Source organism: Chelon labrosus (genome assembly GCF_963514085.1).
Source record: "Chelon labrosus genome assembly, chromosome: 10".
Classification (NCBI taxonomy): Eukaryota; Metazoa; Chordata; class Actinopteri; order Mugiliformes; family Mugilidae; genus Chelon; species Chelon labrosus.
The window spans coordinates 23744175-23755259 of record NC_140360.1 but is presented as its reverse complement, the minus strand read 5'-3'; the positions used below and the strand labels follow the sequence as shown (position 1 = coordinate 23755259).

At 40.0% G+C, this 11085-nt stretch overlaps 1 protein-coding gene across 1 annotated transcript; it reads left to right on the top strand.

The window, feature by feature from the left end:
- The first annotated feature begins 6885 nt into the window (after positions 1–6885).
- Positions 6886–8925, top strand: LOC311494255 (uncharacterized protein). Its single transcript, XM_084553202.1, has 4 exons — positions 6886–7292; positions 7375–7480; positions 7644–7818; positions 8736–8925. The coding sequence occupies exons 1-4, from the start codon at positions 7109–7111 to the stop codon at positions 8757–8759; spliced, it is 489 nt and encodes a 162-aa protein (XP_084409328.1). The 5' UTR covers positions 6886–7108; the 3' UTR covers positions 8760–8925.
- Positions 8926–11085: the final 2160 nt, after the last annotated feature.

Sequence of the window (11085 nt, the reverse complement as noted above, 5' to 3'; positions counted from 1 at the left end):
GTAGCGCCTAGCCATTCCCATAGCCAATCAGGAAATAGCACCTCTGTAGCTGGGTAAGATTGAACGCAACAACCAATGAAAATCGTTCACATGATTCTTCCGAGTGTTTTGTTGTACACACACACACACATACAGTACACAGTGGAAACCGCTGGAGCTCGTCACATCACTTTGAGCACAGAGTAAGTCGTCCCCTGTTTTAATGTTACAACAAATTCACAACTTGTTTGACAGAAAAAATGACAAGTTGATCGCTGTTAGAAAATGTTGCCCACATAATTAGCATCTGTTTTTCAATGCTTAGCGTCATTGTAGCCTAAAGTTAGCAACAGTTTACCAGCTTGTGCTCTCTCCCTCACACACACACTCACACCATGCGTAGGCTGCATGCACACATGCGGACAATTAATAATGATTTATACGTATACTGTAGAGAGAGCCCTGTAAAAGTAGCCTATACTGTTAGGCTAGCCATTTATTTCATATTGCGCACACATTTATTTATTTATTATTTATTTTTTAATGTATTGGGAGTTGGGGGCCTGTGCCCCAGCAAAGCTCTAGGTCTAGAATCGCCCGACTGATTCTGCGTAAAGGTAAGATGATTCTTTTTTATGTGCACTATGACTGATTTGTAGCCCACTTTTTCTATGGCATTTGCTTCCCAGATAGCAAACATTCTGGCTGTAGTTTGGCATATATGTGGTGTTTTTGGCTTTGTTTTGGCATAAAAGTAAGCAAGGGAAAGCTTTCGTATTAACTTTGGCATGATTATGGTTTGCCATAAAAGATAAAAAGGCGCCAGCGAATAGATAACTATACGGGTGAGTTACGGCATATGTCTGGGTAGCCATAACACTGGGTGAAGAGCGGGACCATACCCTGCAAACATTTTGACATCTAATAAACGTTGAAACGACGTCTAAACGTACACGTCGCCAGGAGGTCTAAAAGTAATGCTGAAATGCAAATTGAAACGACGTCGCGTCGCAACCTCGACGTCTTTTTAACGGTCGTAAACGTCTCCACAACGTCACGTTGTAACACAGATGTCTTCTAAACGCGCATTATTCACCTTCTAAAAACGATCCAGTGTAAATATTCTGATATATATATTTTTACAGCTGTATGTGTCGAGTTTTAGATGTTGTTTCTACAGTGAAGTGGAGTTAAAAAGAGGTTGACAAATGCAGGTAGAGAAGATGTTGATGTTGCGATCTGACGTCTTTTCAACCTGCATTTCAGCATTACTTTTAAACCCCCTGGCTGCGTCTAGGTCTCGACGTCGTTTTAACGTCTGTTCAACGTCGATCTGTTCAAACTGACTGATTAACTGTAAAAACAATTACAGTGTTTACATATAGATAATACATTTAATGAATAATAAATGATATTAAAAATATTTTTTGCGATAAATTAACACATTCATATAAATACAATGTATTAACAGAACCTACCTTTGGGGGGAAATTATAAGTTTGACAACACAAAAGTGCAATTTCTTTAAAGTTTTATTACACAAACATAATCAGAACACTTTTGAAAAACTAAAAAAATAATAAAATAATGAGACCAACATGATTCTTACACATACAGCTCTGGAAAAAGCTAAGAGACCACTTCAAAATGATCAGTTCCTCTGGTTTTACTATTCATAGCTATGTGTTTGAGTAAAATGAACACATTTGTTTCATTCTATAACCTACTGACAAAATTTCTCCCAAATTGGAAATAAAAATATTGTCATTTAGAACATGTATTTGCAGAAAATGGCAACAGGTCAAAATGACAAAACAATTCTGGTGTTTTCAGACGTTGTATAATGCAAAGAAAACAGGTTCATATTCATTTTAGAACACAACACTACTTTTCAAATTTAGGAGGAGTTTAGAAATCAACATTGGTGGAATAATCCCAATTTAATCGCAGCAGTGGTCTCTTTATTTTTAGCTGTATGTGCGATAAACATAAAAACACCAACACAGTTGAAAAACACTTTGCAGGCGATCACGATCTCCTCTGGCCCCCTCTCCCTCCTATCAATGGCTCCTTCACCTGGAGTGGAGATCCTCACTCTGTCATGTGAAGCTGGATAAACATTTGAAGTATATTACTTAACAATTCTTAAACACATCTTGGGAAATTATACACTGTTTTGCCATCTAATTCACCTACGTACATATACTACATACATCACATGAATGTTAAGTCATGAAACAGACATAAATTGCTTTTTGGTTATATTTACATAGGCCAAAAAGTCCCAGGTAATGATAAAATAAAAACATTACATGATTTTAAATAGAAGAAGCATTGTTGATTAACAAAGCAGACAATTAGGCATTGCATTGGGAGTCAAATTTTTATGTTCACAATCCACTGAATGTTAACATTTTAACAGCTAATCAATAGATTAGGCTACTATTGTTTTTTTATTTTTTTTTATTTTTTTTATGAAGATAAATTAACATTTTCAAATTATCTTGGGGAAAAAAAAAGCATTTTCTGGACACCTCCATGTCAGCTGGACTGTATAAGTGCTTCACTGATTTATGTCTGGAATTCTAAACTCCAATAGTCCAAAAATATCAGAATATTAGACAGAAAGTACACTGCAGAGCCCTGTTTATGTTAGCCGAGTGAGCAGCTAGCTTGAAATCCACTCGACAGTTAAACACATAACGCACGGTCGGTCAATGCCACTTTTTAAAACACAGAAAGTTGCAATATGAACCTACAGTCTATGATATGAACACATATAAACCGTCTCTAATGTTTTATGTCAATGAACTTACCGAAAAAACTGTTCGGTACGTGCCGTGCTTCTCTGCAGTCGGGTTCCGCTGCCAGGTTTGAAGTAGAAGGTCCCGCCCTTTTCGCCTCTGATTGGTTAGAAGGGCTCTCACCCGATTGGTTGTATACATTTATTTTTTTCATCTAGTTGGTTTGTGGTCGAGGCGCGACCTAGACCTATTTTAAACTCGTTTCACGGTAGAGGTCGCCCCTTAGACCTGCCGTCAACCCCCAGGTTGATGAAATGTTTGCAGGGTACAGTCTAGAGCGGGACAGCGTCTACTGACGGGCTCGTTTTGGCATCTTTGTGGTTAGCCAAAAGACGGAGCAAAGACCGGGAATTTTCAGAATTACTACCCAGAGAAGAGCCCGCACATCACTCTTCCAGCGTTAACAACACTGAAGGTAAGTACATTTTTCGTTCTCTAAATATTCTTTAGACTTGTATACAAACATAGCCTTTATCTACACATTAAACATTACAGAAAATGTATGTGTATAGCTTCGTTTTGAGAAATCGCTTTGTACCGATCCCCTATGCAAACAATACCGTTATTAATGATGTTTTGATGTTGAGTGTGCTGCTAGTGAGTTAGCTCGGTAACGTTAGCAAGCTAAATGGAAGCAAAGTAATGAAACGGGCAGATTTAATAAATTAGGATTAAGTACGGATCCGATGGTCAGTCACGCTTACTTTAAAATTTTTTGAGTATCTTACCTATTAGTTTGTGTGATTTTCAGTTACCGCTTCCGGCGTGTTTCTCCTGTATAACCTTCAGTTACCGCTGCCGGTGTAATTATCCTGGAGCGGTACTATCCTTTCTGACACGTTCAGGACTTAACACTGATCTTTCCATCGCTTTCGCATGCGTATTTCATTCGTAATTCAGCCAATGAGAAGTGACTATTAACAATCTCTCGTGTCCGACAGATGGCTTATGTTAAAACACGATGAAACTCGGAGGTAGTCACTAATACACATGCAATACACAGTAAGGGTGTGCAGATATAGTGACAGCAGTAGGGGATGTATTACTAAAGGAAACACGACATTAATTGGTAGCCTATCCCATGAAAGACAATGAAACATTCATTACGAGACAATCCAAAATTATTCTACTCATAGTCACACTCGCATAGGATCATGGGAAAACTCACTGGACAGTAGGCCTAAACACGGAGGGGAGTATATGACACTCATCACGGTCAAAATTTCATATCAAATTAACACAAATGCCTATAGGCTACACAACATAACCCTATAGGCTACTTTACCAATATGAGTTGTACATGGAGTGCAATAATATTAAGGCTGTCAACATGGCACATGTAACCTATAGCCTATGGCATTGTTTATTGTTGAATTTCTTTTTGTTTATTCATTCTGCAGTAGAAGTAATTATGTTTTCCATTTTTCTCTTTTATTTTCAGAGCATAATGGCTTACAGTCAGCGGAGTAACATTCGCAAAAGAGCCCTTAAAAGAGTAAATGCCATGCTTGGCTCTTTGGAGACTGAAATATCTGGCAATTCTGAGATAGGGCTAGCTCAGGATAATGATGTGGCAAACAGTAGTGCTGATAGTTCTCAGTTCCGTGATCTGGTTATGGCTGAAGAGGGTTTTAGCACTGAAACTTCTGATGATGATGATGATGATGATGACAGTGATTCCCAGCCCGACTTGACATCTGTGTTATCAGACTGGGCCATTAGGTTTGATGTTTCTTTAGTTGCTCTTTCAGCACTTCTTTCTATACTCAAGAGTTTTCCACCCTTGCCTTCCAAAGGATGGTCTTTGCTGAAAACTCAGACACATTATGTGGTGGAAAACTTAGCAGGTGGCTCTTTCTATTATTTTGGAATTCTGAATACACTCAGGACAACTTTTGAGAAATTGTCAAGCAAAGTCCAAGATAGACACTTATTTAAAATACAGCTGAATATTGATGGTTTACCACTTTTTAAAAGTTCCTCTGTGCAGTTCTGGCCTGTCTTGGGTATGTTACAAGACATGAAAAGACCTGTATTGATTGCGCTGTTCTGTGGTAGATCCAAGCCTACATCCTTGCCAGAGTACCTCGGGGCTCTTATAAATGAGCTGAAAAAGTTGGCAGAGGGAGTTGTCATAGGTGGAAAGACTGTTTTTGTTCAAGTAAGTTCAGTTGTATGTGACGCTCCAGCTAGAGCTTACGTCAAAGCCATTAAGGGTCACACTGGGTATTCCGGATGTGATAAATGTGTTCAGCCAGGTGTTTACATTGACCATCGTATGACTTTCCCTGATATGCATGCTGTTCATAGGACTGACGAGTTTTTCAAGGGATGTAGTGATGAAGATCACCATCATGGGCACTCTCCTTTTTCTGAATTGAATATTGGCATGGTCAACTGTTTTCCCCATGATTATATGCATTTGGTTTGTCTTGGTGTGGTACGCAAGCTTTTAGATTTATGGATGGGTACTGCTGGGCCTCGACGTTGTCGCATTTCTGCTGGTCAGTGCAGTGTTGTATCTGACAAACTGACTAGTTTGAAAGCCTTTGTACCCGCTGAGTGTGCCAGGAAACCAAGAGCACTTACAGAGAGACTGAGGTGGAAAGCAACTGAACTGAGACAATTTCTGTTGTATACAGGTCCAGTTGTTTTAAGGGGTGTGTTATCTGAGGAGGTTTACAATAACTTCATGCTGCTTTCCGTTGCCATTCATGTTTTAGCTAGTCCTTCGCTATGTTTAGTGTGGAACGATTTTGCTAAGACATTACTGTACTCATTTGTGGACCATTTCAGTCAGTTGTATGGTGCCCAGTTTGTAGTATACAACACACATGGTCTAGTTCACCTTAGTGATGACGTCAAAGTTCATGGTCACGTAGACCTCATATCGGGATTTCCTTTTGAAAATTATTTACAGACATTACAGAAAATGGTTAGGAAACCACACAATCCTCTGACTCAAGTAATTAGACGTGTCTCCGAAATTGACAGGACCAGTGCTGAGAGCATTACTGAAAAACCCAGAAACGTAGCCAAAAGGCAGCACAGAGATGGACCTGTGCCTCAGTCAATGGACAGCACTGTCACACAGTTTAAACACGTAATTATTGATGGTGTGACAATCAGAACGTCATATGGTGATAACTGCCTTAGAATTGACAATGATGTTGCTTTAGTGCAAAACATTCTTCTGCATGAAGGGTTTTATTATGTGATGTATAAGCAGTACACAAAAACAGAGAGTTTTTTTAGTTATCCTGTGGACTCTTCTGAACTAGGCATCCTGGTTGTTTCAGGTCTGTCACCACACTTTAAACGTGCAAGGCTTGGCAGGAATATCAGAAAATATGTTAGAATTCCACTTGAGATTAGGGACAGCTTTGTTGTTTTACCTCTACTACACCTTAATTATTAACTGACTTTAATCCTCAATTTTAGTATATATATTTGTTCATTAGACCTCCCATACTGTGTTGTTGGTATGTGTTGGTAGAGTGAAATGCTCTTGATGGCTGTTCTGGTGGTGATGTTGTTTGTTCCTGGTTTGGTTCTTTTCTCTCTGTGATTAGGCTATAGTTTTGCTTAGAGACCATGCCTAGGTTGGTTAAGAGTATTTGATAACTGGCTCATTTGTTTTGTGTTTGTGACAGACCGTGCCTGGGTCGATGGTGGTTGGTTAGGGTTTTTAGGGTTATGGTTCAGTCCGCATCAACGGGACGGACCAACCTAACCATGGCATGGTCTAGCTAGACCATGCCATGGTTGATAAGAGTATTTTGCTAGTGAAGCCTAGTGCTGTCTGGTTTGTTTTTTGACTGTCTGTTGTCTATTATTTGTAAAATAGTTTATTGAAAAAACACACAAAAAACAAAAAGAAAAAAAATGTCTTAACCTTGTCTTCGTCACTACCTTCGTACTTCGTACTAACACCCCACTGGTTTGGTCTGTTGCCTATTATTTGTAAAATAGTTTATTGAAAAAAAAAAGTGATTTTCATAGATTTATCTCATATTGTTCCTAAAGCTTTACTACCTTAAATATTGTTAATAGGCCTACATTTACCGATTATCATTTAATAGGCCTACATTTACCGATTATCATAAATGTCTTGACCTTGTCTTCGTCATACTAACACCCCACTCGTAGCCTGTACCTTGACGTGGTGAGTGGGCTTACAACTAAACAGGTCTTGCTTTCATCAGTGATGTCATTTTATGTGGTGTGGACTCTGCAGTGTATCACAGCACCCCTAGACCATTCATTCTACTCACAAACTTTATACCATTTTCATTTTTTAATGTTGGTTATGTTTAGATATTAGGATGTACCATATCGTAAGTTTCGAAGATACAGCGGAGGTAGAGGTGGTGCCAGCCTTGTGGGTGAGAGATGGGGTCTGCCGGTGGCCCCCATACAAGAGGGATTGTATGCAGAAGGCCATCAAAACAATGGAGGCACCAGACAACACCTGGGTGGTGTACAATGCCAGGGTGTTGTACACATCAAGTATGTGTAAATATACTTCAATAATAAACCGATCACAGTTATAAGGTCAGTAACATAATATTAAAATTGAGCTCTGTTACAGATGATTATCATGAGTGTCGACGGAAGTTGCCCCTCGCAGAGCAGCAGACCGATCTGCAGTCTGAGGCTGAGTGTGATCTTGGAAGGCCCAAAAAGAGGAAGATCAAGTAAGAATTTTGTGAATCTAAAAGTGTTTTTTTCTTTTCTCCCAGTTATTGTATATTGTATATATCCTTACATATCCGTGCATCCATGTTGTTTGAACATGTTTCAAGTCAGTCTTTGTTTAAACTTGTGTCTTTGTCTTTTATTATATGTTTGTCTCGAAAGGCCAAGTAGATACATGCTTGAGGATGAGAGCGAGGATGACACTGTGGTGAAAAGACCTTTGCCAAAAGCCCCCACAATAGAGCAGACATCTTTCAGGAGATACATGGTATCCCAGGATACCAGGGGATGTATTGAGATACCTAAAGATAGCTGTTTGGATAGCCCAGAATATCAGGTAGTAGTGGAAAATTTGGAATTATATTCAGACCTATTCCTTACTAATAAGTAATTTGTAGTGAAGTAAAAAGTTGTCCTTTATTCAGCTGTGTTTTCGTTCACTGAATTACAAATTAAACAATTTGATCGGTATGGTCCTTTATAAGCAGTAAAATCATAATTGTATAAAAGTGAAATAAATATAATTGTTAGATGTTTAAATCGGTCAAATGTAAGGATTCAAATCCTGACTGTTATGTATATTTTTCATACCCATTTCTAGCATGTAATGACTATAGGGACTTCCCTTCGCCAGGCCATTGAGGTGACAAATGGTTCAGCACAGTTAGGGGCCAGGAGCAGCGGGACCACAGGGCAAATGGGCCATCAGGAGGTTTCAGGGGTAGGAAGCCAGGGACCTGTGAGGGGCTCCTCAGGGCCAGTGCCGTACCAGGGCCAGTTTGTCAGGGAGGTAGAGGCAAGCCAGGCAGCTCCATCCATCTGGGAGCAACCTGAGGTCTCACCAGGTTACGAAACATGCCCACCTGTGGCAACGTGTGTGGATGTAAGATTTATTATTTTACACTCCAGCCTTTACTTGTTACATATGGATTTGCATAGCTAAATAGATAAACAGGTGAATAGGTAAATACTGTCCTGAAATAGCAGTGTTTCCTCTACACTGATTTTGCCATGGCGGCCCCCCACAGTAAAATTATTGACCCCACTCTATCAGAATTAGGGCAGACGCCCAATGTAGTCACAGTTGCCTTTTAAAACCTGCCGACGTGTCCTCCCCATGGCTGGCGTTCACATTGCAATTTAACAATAAGTAGAACTGAAATAGATGGATGAATACATACATGCAGGATTTTAAACTGACTTATATGACTAACTTGTGTCTCGCTTGTTTGTTCTCTTTGAAATGGGGTTCAGCTCTTCTTCACGACGTTTTGGTGAAACAGGAGATGATCATGGAACAGCAAAGGACCATGATCGGAATGATCCAAAACCTATATGCTGCCATAAACAGCGGCAGCAACAGCGGCAGCAATAATTTCGCCACCACTGACAGGCATCAAGCCTATTTTCCTGTCGAAAATCTTCAGGCACTAATGGCTTTGGAGAGAGACCTCCAAACTGTTCCTGAATTAAAGAAACAGTTGGTGAGCTATCTTTGATTATGCAAGAACTATTTATTTGGCTTCCATCGCCTTCTCCCTCCCTCACCCCACCCCCACCCATTTAAATCCATGTAGGTAATTTTCAGTTTCTATTTTTAGATAATCACTCTCGGCCTGTCAGGGGGTACCACAGTCAAGGAAACAGTTTGGAGGATTTTGAAGGCGGCCATCAAAAATGACCTTGCCAAAATGGTTACCTGGCGGGGAATCAGTGGCAAAGTCAGCTTTGAAAAGCTGCACTTTAAAGCAGTTGTAATGGGTAAGTTTTTTTCACTGTAACACCAAAGGCCCCTGCAGGTATGCTTTACGTTGTTATGTGAGATCATAAATGTACTCTGAATTCCTATCTCTAAAAATGAAAACCTGTTTAGTGACTTAAACAGGTTTCGCTAAACAGTAATTATTTTTCCTTTGTCTTTGTGTGTTGTCTGTATTTCTTTCTTAGATGCCGTCAGAAGAAACCCTGCCTGCTCTGCCGCCACAGACGCAGACATTGCACAGTCCATCAAACGATGGTTCTACTGGGCTGCGGATAGGGAAGGAGGGCGGAAAAAACGCCTGCCACCAGCCTACCAGGAATCAGCCAATTAATTAATTTAAATGTAATCAAAAAAATGTAATTCAAAACATTCGTCACACACACTTACACGCACAGACATATCTATTCATGTATTCATGCACACACACACACACGCACACACGCACACACACGCTCCTCCCCCACCCCCATAATAATAATAATTGAATAAATAAATACAAATTACCATGACATGCATTTGATCTTCTTGTTTTTTTTTTTTTTACAAACTATAGACATACACAATATAAATAAACCGTATGAGCCTAGATACTAGGACATAGCAATTAAAAATTATTAGCAATAAACTCACATTGACAGATTAAAAGTTTTTTTAAAAACATTGTTTTGATTCTGGCATGCCAAATTTGGGCCATTTATGGGCCGTACATCCATCCAAAACTCTGCCAAAATGGCAAGCCAGTTTTGGGCCAAATTTGGGCCATAATGATTTTGCTATCTGGTTTATTTTAAAACTAGTTTTTCGTGGTTGTGTGTTCGGAACCTCAATTAGCTGCTGTACGGCCAGGTCGTTGTGCGTCTTTCAGTACCACAGGTGTGGAAAGCAGGGAGGAGAAAAGGAGAGGCGCTCTGTGCATATATATATTTTTTTTGTTTGTTTTAAATTGTTTTGAAAGTAGTCCTCATACGGGTCATTTGTAATGTAAATAATGAAATTTATTAGGCCCACACGGCTTAAAAGTGCACCTTTTTACGTGCAGCTGACATTATTACTAATCTGGGCCTGGCGCTAGGACGCCAGAGGTTCATCTTGCAATTTGTGTAGCCTATGGTTGATTTACTGCGCTCTTGTTGGTTGCAATTTGCAAAAAAAACTATTTATCTATCATTTATGTGTGGTTATTTGATGCAGATATGAAGCTCTGGATACTTACGAATGTTTTCTGTTGCATATGTTATGATTTTACGGGTTTACACGGGTGTCTGGCAACTTCGTTGTTTGGGCTGGTTTTTATTGGACTGGGCGGGTTCTGAGGGGCACTTTACACGAAAACAATTGGAGGTGAAAAGCGCAAAACATTTTATCGGATGTCCTATATCGTTTAGATGGTGACGGCGTTTTTGGGGGTTGAAAACGCAAAAAAGTGAAACCACCCTCCAGAGTGGAAATCTTAAAAACGCTCCACCCTCGCGTCACCATATAAAGGGTGAAAAACGTGAAAAACGCAAAACTGCGTTTCTCGTCGAATAGAAATGACGTGACAAGCATGCGACAGGACCGGAAAAACAAGTAAACAACATGTCGAGCTCCGCGATGGAGGTTCAGCAGGCCCTAGCCGCAATAATTTGTGTCCAAGAGTCATCCCAGCAACTGATAAGATTCCTGATTGAGTGTAATAGAGAACAGAGACGAAGAGTAAACAACGTGCTACAAATTCTGGACGCACCAATACAGAGGAGGCGACCTAGAGAGCTGTGGATGCGACCTGGGAGGACTTCTCAGTGGTGGGACAATTTCGTAAATGGAGTGGTGGACGACCGTGCATGGCATGAGAACTTTCGA

Bases quoted from the DNA above. Each gene is read 5' to 3' on its own strand.
- LOC311494255 (XM_084553202.1), top strand. From the start codon at position 7,109: ATGTACCATATCGTAAGTTTCGAAGATACAGCGGAGGTAGAGGTGGTG. The intron at 7,293-7,374 runs GTATGTGTAAAT...GCTCTGTTACAG, and splicing joins CAGGGTGTTGTACACATCAA to ATGATTATCATGAGTGTCGA. The intron at 7,819-8,735 runs GTAGTAGTGGAA...AATGGGGTTCAG, and splicing joins TGGATAGCCCAGAATATCAG to CTCTTCTTCACGACGTTTTG.